At 39.9% G+C, this 19,227-nt stretch overlaps 1 protein-coding gene across 1 annotated transcript; it reads right to left on the reverse strand.

Annotated features, from left to right (window-relative positions):
- Nucleotides 1–2,110: 2,110 nt before the first annotated feature.
- On the reverse strand, nucleotides 2,111–4,973 carry sp8a (sp8 transcription factor a). Its single transcript, XM_034125464.1, has 2 exons — nucleotides 4,877–4,973; nucleotides 2,111–4,206 (listed from the first exon to the last, which is right to left on the reverse strand). The coding sequence occupies exons 1-2, from the start codon at nucleotides 4,895–4,897 to the stop codon at nucleotides 3,013–3,015; spliced, it is 1,215 nt and encodes a 404-aa protein (XP_033981355.1). The 5' UTR covers nucleotides 4,898–4,973; the 3' UTR covers nucleotides 2,111–3,012.
- Nucleotides 4,974–19,227: the final 14,254 nt, after the last annotated feature.

The following is a 19,227-nucleotide window of genomic DNA, read 5'->3' on the forward strand; positions in this document are numbered from 1 at the left end:
GTGTGTGTGTGTGTGTGTGTGTGTGTGTGTGTGTGTGTGTGTGTGTGTGTGTGCGTGTGTGTGAGAGAGAGTGTGTGTGTGGTGCAGATAGGTGCGTTTGTGCTCTATAGGCGGTATATTTATGATTCTATAGTGAGAACACTATATGTTTTAGGATTATGGGATTGTGTGACACTACAAAGCTCCAACTGAACCATCTCCCTTGTCTTAGTCTGCCCCCATGTGGCCAGCTTGAGGTACTACATTTATTTTCTGCAATAACACTGTCATCACATTACTGACCTCTACTGTACTGCCTTGGGACTTACAGTAATTCCCAAAGCACACCAATGACTCTGTATGCCTTTTTCTATCTCTTAATTTGATCAGATCTTCATTAATTTTTGGCATGCCTGGTCTTCGTAGTTTATTTGTTGCATTTCTGTTAATGGATTAACTGCATTGCAAATTACTGTTACTTTATGGCATTTTTCTACCATAAGTGAGAATCTACTTTCATGTGTTTTTCATAATATGTTTAGACTTTCACTAGAACAATTGTTTTGCATTATACTACTGAAACATGTGAGGTCTCTGGGTTAGAAAAGCTGTGGTTTTAAATGATTGTTGCTTAATGTTGGGCATTACAAGATATCTGTATATGCGTTAAGTGCATTTAACGCCAATGTAACACATCCACAACACTGGAATAACAATAGATTGAAAAATGGCAACTGCATCATCAAACGCCTACACAGAGACAGCAGCAGGACTGTGTCTGCATGCATCTGCTGATCATTGCAGAGCCATTTCTGACAAGTTTAGACTCAAACTCCTGGGAAAAGGTACAAATGAGCTCTGAAGGTACTGAGATCAGAGGTGGAAGTAAACCCTCATGCACTATATCCTCTGAATCCAGAGTGCCAGTTGCATGGCATCTTGGTAAAATGTTTGCTTGCCCAATCCCTTTCCTCTCTTTGAATTGCTTTTAACCCAATTTTGTTTACAGCAATAGCTGCTCTCTTTTACTGTAAGTCGGGAACACTAATTATAATTTATTGTGATTTGTTTTTCTTTCTTTTGTATTTATGATAATTCTGCTGTTTTATGATAATGCTACTTGAGTTATAGGCTGCAAGAACAGTTTGTGTTTATGAAGAGCAGTCTATCTTTCACCATGACAATGATTCAGCAATAAGGCTATAATCATCTCATCTAACCCGGCACTGAGTTCGGAGTAACAACAGCACTTTTATGTGTAGTTTTGCTGGCAAATAATGTGACTAGTTGTGTAGCATGAATGTTTTTATCACAATAAAATGTGCAAGATTTTTTAATTACCAGCTATTGAGTTTTTAAGTTTTTCAGGTTGTGTGTATGATTTTCTTTTACATTATTTTAGTAATTGTGGAAAATTAGTTAGGGCTGATTTATGGAAAAACGTGAAAATAATGCAGCCCCAAATGAAGAAAGACACGATTCCTTCTTACAAGCCAGCCTGCATTTTGCACGTAATGTTTTTGTTTAGTTTTGTGAAGATTTGATTCTTTTTTAATATTTTTGAAGCAACAAAATATGTGCAAAACTTCAATGTGTGATCAACCCATGTGGTCCAACAGAAGGGTGATCATGAAAAGTGAACACTAGGTGGAGATGCACTCTAAGGAAACTGAGACGAGAGTCGTTTTAAACATTGAACCAACAGAGAGAGGAAGTGTAAAAGAATACAATGTTTGATTAACGATCAGATATCATTATTTTATCAGCATTGCAACGCAAACTCAATATAATTTAAATACTTTGATCAGGGAAATTAATGTTTCGCAGCATGCTCCAAGCCTTATTTTACACCAGAGCGCAACTGAAATGTTACCTTAAGTTTGAGTTTGCTTGATATAAGTGTGCATGTCTGTGCTAACAGTGATAGGCTACATCCAGACAAACACCGAAATCAAAACATATACAATGTGATGAACTCTAGCAGTTGATTATTATTAATTGCTGCAATTTTGGTTATTACATTAAATTATATATTTATATTCCTTAAATAATATTCCTTAGTGAAGGATAATGTAAAAAAACATGGAAAAGTTCAATTACACGAAGGTTCAAAGAGAAACAAAATACGACATGTCCCAAAATGTCCTGTTTTATTGAGTAAGTATAATCACCTACAGGCAGAGATAAATCAGAACAATTTAGTGTTATAAACAAACATCTCGATAAATTAAAATTTAGCGCGATCATGTCAAAAAAATAACCCAATGATGTAACAGTTACATTCTAAACAAAAAAAGTTTTTTGTAGAATAAATTAGCTACATATAACATGTAATCAAATAACACAAGTCAGAACAAAACTGTAGAGTACAAATGTGTTATTAAAGAAGGCTACATATAAGATGAGGTAAGGACACAGTGTTTATCCACAGCTGAAGTTCATCGTAAAGTGCCATTTCTGTTTTTAAGTGTTCGAGAAAACACACTCCATACAGGCTGGTACAGTGTAATCAAATCCAATGGCGGTTCTAGACCAAGTACTGGGGGGCGGTGCTGGGGCCAGTTACTGAAGGATTTTTTTAGTTCAGTATAAAATCATAGAGCACAAGGAAACATAAAATACCATTATTGGTTTTTGTTTCAATAACAGGATTTGTGTCAATGACTTGCAATTTTCGTTTAGTTATTTACTTTACCATTACCCGTAATGCATTTTGCAGTAATTAATACGTTATTCATGCAGCCAAACGTTGTTTTCATTTGATATCTTAATATTTGTTGGTATTTGTTTTAGTAACATAATTAGTTTCAGTAACTTAGTTTCAATATATTTAATTACATTACTGAAAAAAAAACATTCCTGCACCAGGTTACAGCACAGTATTGGCTGTAACACTTTCACAAATTGCATTATCATAGATTTAGTCTTTTGGAGGGGGGCCACAGGGGGGTCCAAGCAACAGTGTTACCCCCCTAGAACCGCCAATGATCAAAATGCCCACGCGTTGCTTTTGTTCCTGCTAAGTTTTGTAAATTATTCCACAGCACACTGTCCCTCGGTGGCTGGGACGTGAAGCCCGGGAGACTGGTTTGGGCTCCCGGAGAGGCTATTGTCCGTGTCGCTGCTGCCTTTACCGAGTCCCGGTTCCGCGCCATCCTCTGAGCCATCTGCGCTGTGCGTCCTCACGTGCTTGGCGAGGTGGTCTGAGCGCATGAACCGTTTGTGGCACGTGGAGCACTCGAAGCGCTTTTCCCCGGTATGTGTACGCAAATGCCGCTGGAGCTCATCCGAGCGCGTAAAGCGTTTCCCGCAGAACAGCCAATTGCAGACAAACGGCCTCTCCCCGGTGTGCCAGCGCAGGTGAGCCTTCAGGTGAGACGTCTTGCCGTAAACTTTGCCACAACCCGGGATATGGCAGCTGTGGAGGCCTCTTCGCCGCGGGCTTGTGCCGCCCTGGCCCAGGCTCTCTGCCTCTTGGCAGTTCGGGCAGTCGCACGTGGCTCTGCCAGAGTAGCGCCTTGAGGAGGAGCGGGAAGATGCGGGCAGAGAAACGACGGGAGTTCCTGTCGTCGTTGACTCTGTGTAGGGGGTCGGGACGGGTGGCCTGAATCCGTCAAACAGGTGCTGTGTGGCGGGGTGCAGGTGCTGAGAGGCCCCGGGCCCGAAGGCGGAGCTGTATTCAGTGCTGTAGCCGCTCAGAGGAGAGGGTAACCCGGCTGTACTCTGTGTGTCCACCCAGCTGGTACCCATGTCCCACCAAGCAGCAGACCCATTACTGACTTCTGCCACTGGTTTGAACCATGACTCGTAGGGATGTGTGTGCATCCTGGGATACATCCCTGTTATGCTCTCCACCGAGGAGGGGAATTTGGTCAGATACATGGATCTCTGTACGTGCGAAGGATCAGTAACATTGTTGTCTGATGGCACACAGGTTTGGTACATTGAATAATCATTCCCAAAAGCAGAGTTGGTCACTGAGAAAGCGCTGGAGTTCTCCGTCAGTCCGGTCCCGTTACTCCTGGATGTTGGGGGAACCCCGAGGGAAGTGAAGCATGCACCGAGGCTGCTGTGTCCAGGCGCCCCTCTCTTCCACGGGTGAAAGCCCTTCACGAATCCTGGGGCTCCATCGGAGAGAGCAGGGGAGCACGAGGGGCTGGGCTCACCGATCCTGCTGCAGGTGGCGGCCAACATTGCCAGCGGCGCGCTGCCGAGCCGGGGCTCCTCCTGTGGGGAACACGCAGACACATTTAGACCTGTCACTACAGAGTCTTGGCTAAACATGGTGTGCGTAAAGACGCGCAAAAATATTAAACAACTGCGCTTAACTTTTTGGGCATCGCAGAAGAAGCCCAGAATGAATGTGACATGGTGAACGCTTTACAAACAGTGATTCTCTGGATTAGATCCATCAGACAATGGAGCAGCGTCTCCAAATTGTCAGCAAACTCAACCGACAATACGGCAGGTAAACTTTTACATATTATGAATAACTAACTAAATTGATAGTAGCCACTCACTTTATCGTAACTACATGTATTACAATACAGTGACAAGGTTTCTAAAATAAGTATTTTACAGTGCCTCATAATTTCACTTCAATAACAAGCATTTACCTGGTAGCTCGACATGAGCCAGCGTTCACTAACTCTGACATGATCAGTGAAAACAGGTAAGAAAACATACGATTGAAAACAACTGATGTGTGCCGATTAATAAAGTATTTTATAATATTAAGCCTACTAAACATTAACGTTTATCGGAGTTGAATATAAAATGTACGGAGTTAACTGCGTCTCCTGAATTCCAATAACGAACAAAGCCCTTAAAGGATAATCAAATCAATATTTTTCAGGATTTCTCGGATAAGGATGTTTTGGCAAAATGTTAAACTTACCCCGAGCAGTGTAGCAGCCATGGTCTGTGATATCTTCGTCTGAGTGTGTGTGTGTGTGCTCGCACTGACTGACTGTGATGAGTGTGTGTTTCCTCTCCGCTGCTTTAGTAGTTGTAGCGTCTTCTTGGCTTTGAAGTGCCGCTAAGAGCCGGAGGACCAATCAGAAACCAGCTCACATTGTTGCTAAATATTTGGCCTCTTAAATCGTTGTCGTAAATTTAAAACATGAAGTCTCGCGAGTGGGGCGCTCTAAATTGCAACAAGTGGGAGAAAATATGAAGTTACAGACAATAAATTCACTGGAGCTATTTAAACAAAACACACCCTACACCACTTACCTCCAAACAGGTATGGCTGAACATGTATGCTGAATTGCTGATGTGTCATTATTTGGTTGTTATTTTTTATTATTTGATGCAGATTTGTATCATGTATTGGAGCTCAAACAGCTCCATGGTGAACCAGGCAAAGAGGGCAACATGTAAGGGCCTGGAGTCACCAAAGATCTATGTCAGTGTGGTATTCAATAACATTTGAATGCAAGAATTTTGTGTGAAGATTTGCACAATTTAACAAACAAAACTCAAAAGCAACAGCACATTTGAGAGGGGCGCCTTGTGGACAGTTTAGACAACGTTTTCTTTTTTGGTCAAAAAAGTAATTATTGTAATGGTTTGAATGTTTCAGATAGATAAGCTGTTTTAGCTATTTAAACAGTTTTTTACTGATGTTGTGGAGCCATACAAAGGGAAAGGCTGATGAATGAGAGGCAGGCCCAGTCCGTCCCATCCTGTCCCTGGGGCGGATCTACTCAGCCCTGGGGCAAGGAGGGGAGGACACCACCACTGCCTCCGCAATTTCATCTCATTCAACACAAAACAAATGTTGTCTTTCAAAAAACACCTCTTCCTGTTCTTTCCTCAGTTTTATAGAGCATTTAAATACTGGCCCAAGCTCAGACTCAAGCTGCATGACTATGAGGGAACACCTTAATCAATTGAATGCAAACAGGTAAATAGGAAATCCTAAATCATTCGTGTTTAACCTATATGATGACGCACACTCTAGAAATAACCTAGAATGATCCTCAGCCTCTTAATATATGTGCAAAACCAAAGAGGGAGCATTTCATTTGAATTTCAAATTTAATAAACCAGCAGGATTTAATCCATTTTCTTCATTTGTTTGGTATTAACTGCTTCCTTGCCCTTTCTTCATCTCTATTGTTCTATTACCAGCCTGAATGAAGTCAGCTGGACACACATAGACGGAAAAGTTAATCACATTCCTCATCCACTCAGCCCCCAACACACAGTCTCTCACACACACACAACGTTTAAATTGAGTGATTGATGGCGCGCAATATTCATTTTGGTGATTCCATGAGAGCCTAGATTTTATTTCTTGAAATGAAATATTTTTCAAAATGCATTAAGATTGGTAAAATGTAGGTCATGTAGATTATTCTAAATACTTGGCAAAAACAAGCATAAGGAGGTACATCTGATTTCTGATATACAAAAGCAAAACATTTCACTAGTCTGGAGAATTCTTCCTGTAACAGATCTCTAGTCTTTCATTTGGAAAAATAAATTATTATGTTGTGTTTTTTTAAATAGTATCTGTAAGTTATTAAAGTTGTAAGTTACATTTAAAAAAAACTAGTATATTGATTTCAGTATAAATAATACTAAAGGAACATACAGCAATGGGTAATAAACAGTCACAATAGGTTATATTTCTATAGAAGTTAAAAGAAGATCAAGTTTATTTTAAGCTCAATTCTGGGAATGCCTATTAGTAATCTATTTGGGTGTCATTTTGGGGAGCCCGGCACACTAATACACACCTCCCATGTGGACCGGACGAAATCACAGGCTCCCACGCTGCCCGCGCTTTCCCCCACAGCCTGAGGCATGGCCGTGTGCACAGGTGGAGTTTACAGTAGGCCATCTTGCCATCCTCACAAGCCACCCAAACAGCTGTCCCTCTTTTAAATGCATTCTTTTCCCACACTGAGAGTGTGGGTTGGTTGGTGTGTGTGTGTGTGTGTGTGTGTGTGTGTGTGTGTGTGTGTGTGTGTGTGTGTGTGTGTGCCATAAAGGCCCCCAATGAAACCCTGTCTGAGCCCCAACCTGTTCCTTTAGCGATGATAATGACCACATTATCACGCGCCATCGAACGTCAACAAAAAAAGATTGTCGTGTGCTTTCCAATCACTTTGTGGGCACTGAGACAGAAAAAGAAGAGTGAAAAGAGTGAAATAAAGATCTGGCACCTCTTGGGGAGAGGGATGGGTGAAGTATTTTGTTTCTCCTTGGTGTTTTCCTCAACTTCTCTTTTGTTGGCAGAGTAGAGTCACAGTAGTCCAGGGGCCAGGGCGGCCATCTTGGTCAGCTGCCCTGCTGAGACAATTAGCAGGAGAATCAGAGAGTCAAAAGACAAGCTGCTAAACATGACACCCAAAATATTCATTACATCCAGAGGGTTAGCCAATCAAATTGTGTAAAAGAAAGATTAAACAAATAGGTTCCAGATTAAAGTATTACATAAAGTATTTACTGGAATTCAGTTAGTCACAAGTTGCGACAGTGACAAAAGTAAAAAACAAAAAACTCAAATCATGTCATGAATCTTTACACATCGACAAAAATAAATAAGTTATGCTAAGGTTTTCTATTGTTTAAATATATGTTTCCATTGTGTTGGATTTTTTTTGAAATAGCAGGGTTGTACATTTCCCAGCTGTGGGAACAACAAAGGAATTCTGATTCTAAAGTTCATGACAACATTTTCCCTGAAGACAATATTATGAATAATAAACTAAATTAAAAGTAGTTATATATATAATAAAATAATATATTTATCAAACTTAATTGTTACATTTTCTTGTATTTTAATTGTAGAAACCTACTTTAAACTCATAAAATAAGATATGTCCTTAGTATAAAAAGTACCTGAAACCATACATGGCTATCTCTGACAGATTGACCTGATTTTGTCTGTTTATGCCCTTTAAACTCAAGCCCTAAAACAAATTGAGAGAGGAAAAAGTCATCCAGGTGAGCGGTGTGCCAGGATGTGCCTGGAGCAGCTCCTGCCTGGCTTCCTGTAATTACTGCGTGGAGAGGGCACGTCCGTCGTCTGTCAGCACGGGGCTGATGGACGACCGTGGCAGCAGAGCTGGGGAAACGTGTTCTGGTTGCTGTGATGAAATCTTTCACATAAGCAATTTACAATATCCCCACTGGAGTGGCAATAAAGGATCAATAAGCACCGAAACCCCCTCTTTTTCCCTCATGCAAACTCACTTTCTTTGACTAACTCTCTCAAACTTTTGCTATGGTATCACGTCATGTAAGGTTTACTGCACACACACATGCAGGGTTCAGGAAGGGCGTCTATCATCAGTCTATCTATGCAGCAGACTGAGGGAATCCTGGCCAATGCAATCACTCTGTTGAGGCGCTTCATTCACATTCATGTATACAGCACATCTACATACACACACTCATTCATGAAATGAGAGGGGAAACGGGATGGATTTCTGGGTGAGGAGAAGAGAGGCCTCTACGGGGTGTTTGTAAGGCACAAGTTTGGGCTGAAGGTGAATTAAAATTGTACTTTATGAGCATCTCTCTCTCTCTTTGTTACACACACACACATACTAGGGTTGATGGATGCCTAGGGTTTGTTAAGTCATACATCACAGAGGTCATTTAGGCTGCCAACACATCTGCTGTCTCTGCCCTCAGAAAGAGAGGAAGAGGTGGAGAGGGAGGAAAGATTTATAAAGGCGAGGGGGAGAATTATGCAGGGGGAGAGAGAATGAGACTGTGATTAGTAACTGGAGTGGATGAAAAGCCCCCACACCCCCTACACACACACACACACACACACACCACAGACACTCGTGCTATAAAGTGGTGTCTTTGCAGAAGCTGCTTGCGTTATGAGTTTCTCTGCTCCTCTATCAACTTTGGTCTTGTCTCTGTTAACTACTGACAATAAAGTGGCTGATTTACGGCGAGCAGCCTTTCTGCGCGCCAACGCATTAATGAGATGCGTCTTGAAGGAGGAGTCTTCATTGATTCCTTCAAATGCTGTTGACATTTGTGAGGAGGCTTTACCTCAGACGTTTCAAACGGAGCGTGTTGATTGCAGATCAATAGCTTTTATCCACTCGCGCTGAGCCCTGTTGACTTACTGTAGCTTCCTCTTAGACAGTGTGTTATCGACTATTTTATTTGACTAAGATGCTGCCACTGAAATTAGGAATATTCTGCTTTTGTTCATGAAATGGATGCTTGTAGAATAAGTGATCAAATCAAGACTTGGTTCAGAATAAAGTTCTGTACTTTATCCCATCTAAGAATGTATGCAAGGTAGTGAATGAGACATGATCTTATTTTAGTTGAGAGCTATATATTTATCTGGTTATTTTCTTTTGACATAAAAATATGAGAGCCCTACTGCTGAAGTCCGTGTGTATTTCTCACCTTCTGTCATTGTGATGACCGATCAGACCGATTCTAATCACACATCCATCTCTCTCTTCCTCCTTCTACTCACCTTGCTTTCCTCTCTTACCTGCTGTCTTGGTGTTTTTACCATCAGTCAGTTGGCCATTTGCTCTGATCGTCACAGCCAAAATATTTTAGCAACATCTGCAGGAAAACCAAAAAGCACTTGAAAACACTTTTTGTCATTTGCTGCAAATCACATACATGTTACATCACAATCAAAAATAAATGTTGCTTTGTTTTAGGAATCAAAATGTCTTTTTTTCACCATTCCACACAGGCGCTGTTTCAATTTATTCAGTATCATTTGAAATTGCATTAAAATATTATTTTTGTCAAGTTGTATTAAATATTTGTTCTGTATTTGAGATAATGCACCACAAATCAATGTGAATGAAATGATCATGCAACACACTTGAAACCAATATGGAGTGTGTCACGACTCAAGTGAGTTTCTGCTAATTAAGAGACAGAAATGAAAGGAGACAAGTGCATCCAAAAATCTCAAATTCTACACAGATTGGTAATAAGATATGGTTTAAGATATGGTAATGATTGGTTCTCTTTTTTCAAAAATTATATTTTTCGGTTCAACGTTTCACTCTGAAAAAGGTCTTTTCTTTTAACATACAACATAGAATTTGCCCTCTCTTCGGTAACAAAGACGAACACAGGAACCAGCAGCACTTTCTGTATATAATGGGGTGACTAATATAGGGGTTAACATGATAAGTAGGAGCGGATGTGGCATTTAAAGTCTGTTATTATGGTCTATTTGCCACAGCTGGCACTGACACACAAACTGAGGCACAACACACACACACACACACAAATCACCGTTTCTGAATTACATACCCTCCAATGGTGCTGTCTTAAAACACACCAGGGAGGGTGATGAGAGGAAGAAAAGAAGAGGATGAGGAGTGAGCAAGTGAGCGGGGGATGAAGTCATAACAACAGAAAGTCGGATTTCTCACATGTCACACATGTTTTGATTTCTCTAATCTCTTTTAAAGCTTGTGTAAGATTGTTCTTCCCTCGTCTGTAGCTGGGGATGTTTCTCAGCATCAACCAGTGAAGAGCACTCGACACACTCCCTCACACACACACACACACACACACACACTTGTTCACACTCTCTCCTTGATTAAATCCTGCTCTGACCATGATCTCTGTTCTCTTCAACAATATCACTGTTCATCCCTCTTTCACACATACACACACACATGCACACAAGCACACACACACTCCACAGACAAGGAGATTAATTTACTCTTGTTCATTTTTCAAGTTCTGCGTCTTCTCTGTGTCTAATGTGTGGTCGAATGTGTGTGTGTGTGTGTGTGTGTGTGTGTGTGTGTGTGTGTGTGTGTGTGTGTGTGTGTGTGTGTGTGTGTGTGTGCGTGTGTGTGTGTGTGTGTGTGTGTGTGTGTGTGTGGGTGTGTGTGTGTGTGTGTTGATTGATGCGTAGAAGCCCAGGAGCATAATCATACACTTCCAGGCGTCATTTTTCACTTTCAGTCTTGATGGATGGACTTGATGCATCTGATCACTGCTACCTCAGCGTGGGGGGTCTAGGTCATCGTTGAGGTGTGTGTGTGTGTGTGTGTGTGTGTGTGTGTGTGTGTGTGTGTGTGTGTGTGTGTGTGTGTGTGTGTGTGTGTGTGTGTGTGTGTGTGTGTGTGTTTCTGCGAGTGTGTGTGTGTGCGTGTGTCTCATTGGCCAGCAGTCCATCTGTCTGTCTGAGGCTAGTAGTGATTGAGTAGACTCGCCCAACCCCACCAAAAGGCATTTTTTGGGGGGTCTCTTCTCTTTTGGATAACCAGCCTTGACAGCGAACTGTGTGGATTTAAACATCTGATTTCCAAGAATTCCAAATGAGCGTTGAAGATGTCTCAAAAAACGTCCAATAAAGTAAGCAGAGAGCCCTAAGAATCCCTGTTGCCCTCTTAAACTCTCTCACATCTACAAATAGATCAATTGCTATGGATGTTTGCATGCAGACACTACATTTCAGCTTCTTTTAGACCACATGCAGTTACCTCCACAGCGTCCACTTTAACTACCATTCCAAATACTTTCACAACATACATTTAAACTCATAATTAAACTCATAATTAGATACGCATCTGTTCTTGTACTTCTGTTGCTTTAACACTTCAGTTTCTTATCACAAGAAAATATTTTAAATGTAAAATGAATGAACCTGTGAATACACAGTTCTTACAGCTTAAGACTTTTATAAGACTTAAATTAAACTTAGAATGGGTTTAAACACATTTGTGGGATGTTATTGCGAGAGGCATTTGGTAAATTATCTATTTATTTTTTCCTTATTAATCTTAGATTTTAAAATGCAAAATAGGAAAACATTATTAAATATAAAATCGTTATGTTTTAGCATTTTGAAGATTTTTGTTCATGCCATTTAGACATTTCTAAGGCATCTGCAAAAACCCTTTTACACTTCTATACATTTGTTTTATTCTTCTTTATGTAGGTTCATAGAAATACTCCCGTATGACTAATAACCTGATTTCAAAATGTTACTTAAGTCAAGGAGAAGTGCAGAACTATTATCAGAAAAATATTAAAACAAATTAAACATAGCTATATCTGGAGTAAAAAGTACTATATTTTCCTGAAAGATTGCAATGGAGTAGGAGTATAAAGAGCAGCAAATGATAAATTGTTTCTTAAGTGCAGTAAACGAAACATACTTAGTTACATTTAACTGCTGCATTTAAATGTCCTGCAGAAAACAAAGCCTTCACTAAGCTATGTGTACTTACTTTTTAATGTGTTGTGTGTGTGAATAAGGTTACCATGACTTATTCTATCTGGACCAAAGCACTTTTCAGCACAAACCCATGCAATAACACCCAGCAATGCACATCCATATGCATGCGAATAGACACACACACACACGCACAATTGATGCTATGTTCCTGGTTAACTAGTGCTCCTCCCACTCATTGCGCTTCACCTCGCCACAATGCCTGCCATAAAATTCGGGGGCTGAGGGAGCAGGAGAAGAGAGGGGGTTAAGAAAAGCACTGAGAAATGGCTTCATGTTAAATTGACTGGAAAAAAGCTGCTTGCTTTTTCATGCTAATTGCCATGCAACAAATTGTTAATTTATTCCACAAAGAGAAGCAAAACACCACCCCAGATTTGGCTCAGTATAAAGGGAGCTTAAATCGAACACTGCTTTTTTTTCACCATCCCCACAGACTAATTCTACTTTATCTGAACATCAATCGGGGTAATGTGATTAGAGGCGTTATACACATTAGAGAAGATAATGCAGGTCAATACACTTCCTCTTTCTTGGTTTCTCCCTTGCTCTTCCTCTCACACACATTCCTTACACTCTCTGGGACCAGGTTCAGGTGGTTTTTGAGGTGATTTCATGGTTGCTGTTTTATTGATGGTTCCCGTCAAACATGAAACGTTTATTTTCCCACCTAACCGCACACACATGCACTGCCTCTGGGCTGTCATTCAGCACATACACAGACAGTCAGAAACAAGGGGTTGGCGTCAGCTCTACCGGGCCCGCAAGTCATGTCAGGTCCTGCACTCAACTACACACACAAACACACACATTTACACACACTTATCTTGGATCTTTATGGCGTGCTGCACCCTCCACTTAGCACCGCTGTAAAGGTCTTCCTGAACTCGTACCAGAGTAGCATCTTCAAAGAAGCCAATGCACGCACACACATACACACACACCGAAGAGCTACACAGACTTCTAAGCGGACTTAATCATTTCACATTTGGCTTCAAAGGGACTGTTTAAACACATGCTTGCTCACTGTCTGAAAGCACAGCATGGGTCTCGTCCTCTTTAATAGTCTTTCAATTCAGCTTAATTCTGCGTCTTTGAGTTCAGCTGCATTTGGGAAGTGATGCTATAACGGTGAAACAACTGAGCACATTTCCTTTTCAAAGCCCTTCTTAATAACCCCCGCCTGACCAACAAAGAGGTAATGTTTTAATGTCCTGAAGTATAAAATAAATCACTAGCAATCTTGTTATTCTTGCCTTAAACAGCTGATTGATTGAAATGTGTTTTTGCAACCTCACATTTGAATATTTTCAAAGTGTAAAAAATGCCTTGATTGCAAACTGCAGAAACCAGTCAATCTACATTTTAAACTTTATTTAAAACTTCAGCTAAACTTGTGATATATCTGGGGTCATGCTTCCACTCAGAGTTCAGTCACGGTTCAAGGTTTTGCTCCTATCTCTCTCTCATAATGATGTTGCATCTTAAAGCATCTCCTGTCCTCAGGAGTTTTTGCGATGAACTTTAAACCACTGAGGTCAAATGCCTCTAGAGGCTGACCGCAGGTTGACTTTTCCCCTCTCTTGGTGCACAGGTAGTGTCTCCAGTGTATTCTGTGCATATATGTGTTGATGAGAGGGCAGGTGCCTGACCTGCTGCATTAAAACGCAGATGTGCAAAATGTATAAGCACATGCACACAGCGGCACAGATGAATGCATATAGTAAATACCAAGATGTCGCCAACATTCACATTCTGCACATTCTGGTCATTCAGAGACTGTCTTTAAAGGCGTCTTCTGAATCTCCGGACTTGTAATTACGTCGGCCTCATCATTGTAGTTGGAACAAAGCTGTAGAAAGAGCATTAAACACTTTGTTAGTGTTTGAAGTCTCTTGAGTCATGTTTGAACGTTCGCTAGTGAAAAGTAGCCATTCAACATGTAAATTACCTGTAAGTCATTCAACGACACGATCTGTTGTTAATCCATAATTCACAACAAGCTGATTCCAAGCTTCATATTTGTACCAGAACAGGTCAGCTCATTAAGGTATAGATGGTCGGGATACAACTAACTAATATTGTTTTATTACCGATTAATCTGCCAAGGCATTGTAGGTTCAAGGGAAAAAGATATGAATACATTTGAAATTTGAACTGCACATTTTGCTTTAACTATGTGGTACCTTTTCTCTTTTCACAGGGTACCGTTTAACCTTTATAAACCCAAATGTTGGGAATGAGAGTTTATAACCCAAAGATATTTAGTAAGGGTTGAGTTCAAATGGCAAAAACACAGATATAACTTCACATGATGTTGGCTGTTGTTTTCTCAATAAATGCACTGTGTGAAACTAATATTTCATTAAAATGCAGAAATGGAAAAGATTGAGCTTAAACCCTGTGATTTTACCAATTATAATTCCCATCTATCATACAAGTTACATCATACTATACTTTATCTTGCTTTCCATTTACAAATTCAACGTTTCTTTCTTTTTTTATTCCACGAAAGGCTGTTTAGGAACTGTGACTGAATAATTATTGATAAGGTTATTCAAATTCAGCAATCGCTAAAGAACCGAAATATCGTAGTTTAAAATGAATTACTCACTATTTGTGCAAATTAGAACTATCTGCCCCATAAAGAGCCCTGATCTACTCATTGACGATTTCCCCGCGGACAATAAAGTTAGAGGCATAAAAGAAGCTTCTTATCCAAATAAAATAATTCATAACATTTCACAAAGTAAGACCAAAAGCACATGCCTACAGATTGTCCTTGGTGCATCCATTCTGATCTAAATGGGATCATTGTAACAACATTTCTTTGACCTGATCAAAATGGGTGAAAAACGTTTTTCTCCATGGAGGTCTTTAAGAGATTTATTTGATCTCCGAGTTGATGTTCAGCTTCTGCGATGAGTTGCAATCCGGTCACTGATTGGCTATTTCTCAGTTGGCTACTATGACAACCGCGGTTAACATTCCGCCCTGCACTCTGGTGTTCTGGGTAATTGCCAAAGAATTCCTTCAGAAACACTTTTGAGTTCACACACACAAATCTGGACCAGCACACATTTATTTTATTCCGGACAATTAGACCGTATTTGATAAATGTTTTGGGATCGGATAGCATCTGTCAAATGTGCACCCCGATCACACACCACACACCAACACAAACTCACAGACACGCACACACACACACACACAGACAGACACGCAAACACTCCCACCATCGCCTTCAGAGTGTTGTAACTTTTCCAGCAGAGACATAAAACAATAGAGGGTGTGACAACCAGCAAATGATGTCACAAAACATGCTTTATATTCAGATGTCATGTAAGTTCATACTGTAACGATTGTTTTAATTACAATAACACTCCTTCTTTTCCACCATACAACCTGTTTACATTTCTTGTGTTGTTGTATAAAGGTAAACTACTTTTATTGAGAACATCCTAAGCTTTTTTGTAAAGTGTAATGCTCATGTTACTTTAAGTGCTCATTTTGTTCCTATTTGTTAAGTTGCGCAAGCTACTCTAATGACAACCAGTCATTTATGATATTCAACATGTGTTTGATATTGATTTTAGAACGAATTGGAGGTAAAAATGTGAATATTTTCTTTTCTTTTGAGTACTGCCATGTGTCAAAGACGGTTACAGGCACACAGACAAACACACATTGAACGACCCACAGAGACATACTTTCCCATCAGTCTGAAGGAGATTCCCTGTAATGTTTTTTACTTATTCAAACCAAATACACAACACATTTCCGTATATGAGGTCAGATAGCAACGTGCATTGGAAATGAAATGTCCTCACAAGTCGAAAAGGGATTGGGAAAAACACTATATCTCTTCAGCTGGCTTTTAAAAACATGAACAACTGATAACTTCTGTGAAATCATACGGCATGTGTGCTTATGGTAAAACATCCAGCCACAGAAATATTCGCCCAAACAAAGGTGGTTAGACATGTGTCCCACCCACACCCTGAACTGGCACCAGGCCCACTGAGACTCACCGGTTGTTTTCCACTTGATCCAGACAGCATACAGGAAGCATCAATCAGTCAACTGTCATCATAGTGCAACTCTGCCAACTCTCACAAAGCGTCCAGTACAGTGTAAAGTGATGCGTCATGTTTCCAGAATTAAAAAAACTAACTTTTACGCAATACATCTTCTCAGGTTACTGCGCTCATACTTCAAGCATAGAAGAGGAGGAACTAGATCTGTTGAGCTATCGTTTCCCAATAATCCCAAATAGTGTATGCATATATATGCTATAGTGTAATACCAGTGGGGGGCCAAAGGAAAGCAGTGACATAATCTGTTGTCATGCACATTTACTGGCACTAAAGGATGAGTACAGAATGACTATCCAGTTTATCTATCTCATCTAATAACACCTTGTAGCTTGTTAGAGGAAAGTTATGTGAAACATGTCTGTTATCACTTGTCAACACGTCCTCTCAAATACACACACACGCACACACACATACACTCAAGGTATGAACAACTGAGGCATCTGCCAGAACTCACGGTAGAAGTCATAAATCTCTCTCTTTACAACCTAACCTTTAGGAAAGGGAGACATCCTGACGCCGAGGCCTGTGTGACAAATGCACACCTACGCATTCGATTGCACAAAGCTGGGGGATGTCATGCAAACTATCATAACTGTTCACTGACTCACACATGCCAACATGCTTATGCATTGGTGCACCATTTAACTTTGCATTCCTTTGCATGAAGACATTATAGTTTATCATACTTATGGGACATCTTGAATTAGTTGGAAAATGTAATCCCCTCCAACATGCAAATCAAATCCATCAGAGGTGTTTGAAATGATGCTCCGTCCCTCAGAGGGGTAGAAGTATGAGTGAATTACAGTGTTGATGTCTGTATATTAAAGGATAAACACTTTTTCTGATTTTGGCCAACAACGACTCAAAAAATAAAACCCGATGGAATAGCTTTGATCAATCTTCTTGTCAAGATTTTACAAAATGCAAAGATATATGCATCGGAAGTCCATATACATGTGCAGTTTAGTTTCAGTCCATTTTTTGGCGTTTAACATAACAAGATTAAACTTGACTTTAATGTTCAAATTGAAGACATTGAGCTCTTCTCTCAGATCGAGTTTGCATGTAAGATATACAAACCTGCCAGCATGAAATAAAAGGGATACAAATGAGTACTTTTACTTTGAAAATCTAGGTTAATTATGTTGCCCATAGTAGGACTTTTACTTGTAACAATCATATATTGCAAAACGTCTATTCTTTACTGAATAAAAGCTCTGAATACTACATCTAAGGAAGGTGAATGTATGCGGTCTAGTTTTAAATATTTGTAATTACGTTTTTTTTTTTTTATATTGAACATGTTTTATTGATTCTGTTAATTTATCTTTGTTTATGTAAACCATTTATGTATGTATGCAACTGTAACATCCAAATGTCCGTCTGGGTATCAAAAAGCTATATCTCTATATATCTTATGACAACAATAACTACTGTATGAAACCCCATCTGGTATATGGCGCCATCTAGTGGAGGCAACTGGAAAACAAGTTTAACAGCCACTTTCACTTTCTCCACATTGTAATAACATAAATGAATATTTCATTATTTGATGATCCTTCATGTCTTACATTTGTAGACCCATCCCAGTACTTTTTCAGTATGATCCCTACAAGTTAAATGTGACTTTTTTGAAGATGAATGCAGCTGTGAATACATCCCTGGTATTATAACGCTGAATATTAGAGATGGGCTTTCTTGTGTGGCATACAGTTATCTATAACAGTCCATAGACCATCCTCCCATCACCACCATACAATCACACATGCAACAACCCCTTTTCAGACCAGACCTCGTTGCTTAGCAACGCCCTGCCGAGTGGCCCAGGGGGCGGGAACAAGGCACTTGGCTTCCGCAGTAATTACATAGTGTGTGTGTGTGTGTGTGTGTGTGTGTGTGTGTGTGTGTGTGTGTGTGTAGTTTGACAGTGAAAGCACGCTGAGACTAATAGTCTCATGACCAAAAAGAAACACAAAAGTAGGCTATAGTAGGCTTCTAGCAGCCATGTTGAATAGTATCTTGCCTCTGATGAAGAAAAGTCAGATTTGAAACCAAAGTCTTTTATATGAAATGTTGCATCATGACAACACTAACAATAACACCACATCAAACATTCATTCATGTGGAAATCCTATTATTTCCTTTTCAAGTTCTATGTTGGGTATTGAAGAGCTTCAACATGTTGAACTCAAATTTCCTATTTTCATGAATTTGAAAACGATATCAATGAAAGGGTTTCAGTATTATCCTGACTTGTGATTTAAAAGGACTGGGTGCATCTTATAGAGACAGTGCCTCTGTGTCAGAGATATGCTCTAGCCTTTAAGTCTAAATCTTTCCCTTGTGTGCCGGCTAATGATGTTTTCTGCTCTGTGAAACAAGGCTGTGACTCCACAAGGCGAAAGTCACTCCTTCAGAGAGGGTTCCTCTGAAGAAGAGGACTTACTGGGCAGGGGCCCAGGCCTATTCTACGTCAACATGTAGCTCTGTTTGCTGTGATGAATTATCATTTAAAATTCCCTTAGGGCGATTGAAAGAGTTTTTGCCGCGTGGGTGGGAGACATGACTTCTGCTCAAGAAAGGTGGTACACAAACAAGAAATGTGTGTGATTGCTGCTACTGCAAAAAATAGCAGTTATTTTCTCTGCTGCTCTTTTCCAGCTAAATGAATTAGTTTGACTATGGTATGAAAGGGATTTTTGAAGCCAAATATTATTATAGGAAGTAATTTGAATATAATTTCAATTTACAATGATATCAACTCAGAAAAAGTAGCACATCCTCACATTTCACATGTGTGTTTGGTGAATAACTTAAAGTGGACCTATCATGCTATATTTGAATAATATAGTGTAGGACCATACCTATATAAGGCATATTTATACTTTTTCAAAATATCAAACAGATCATGCATTTTAGCCATGCCTCATT

Source organism: Trematomus bernacchii, unplaced genomic scaffold (genome assembly GCF_902827165.1).
Source record: "Trematomus bernacchii unplaced genomic scaffold, fTreBer1.1, whole genome shotgun sequence".
NCBI lineage: Eukaryota > Metazoa > Chordata > Actinopteri > Perciformes > Nototheniidae > Trematomus > Trematomus bernacchii.

Bases quoted from the DNA above. Each gene is read 5' to 3' on its own strand.
- sp8a (XM_034125464.1), bottom strand. From the start codon at position 4,897: ATGGCTGCTACACTGCTCGGG. The intron at 4,207-4,876 runs GTAAGTTTAACA...TGTTCCCCACAG, and splicing joins TGGCTGCTACACTGCTCGGG to GAGGAGCCCCGGCTCGGCAG.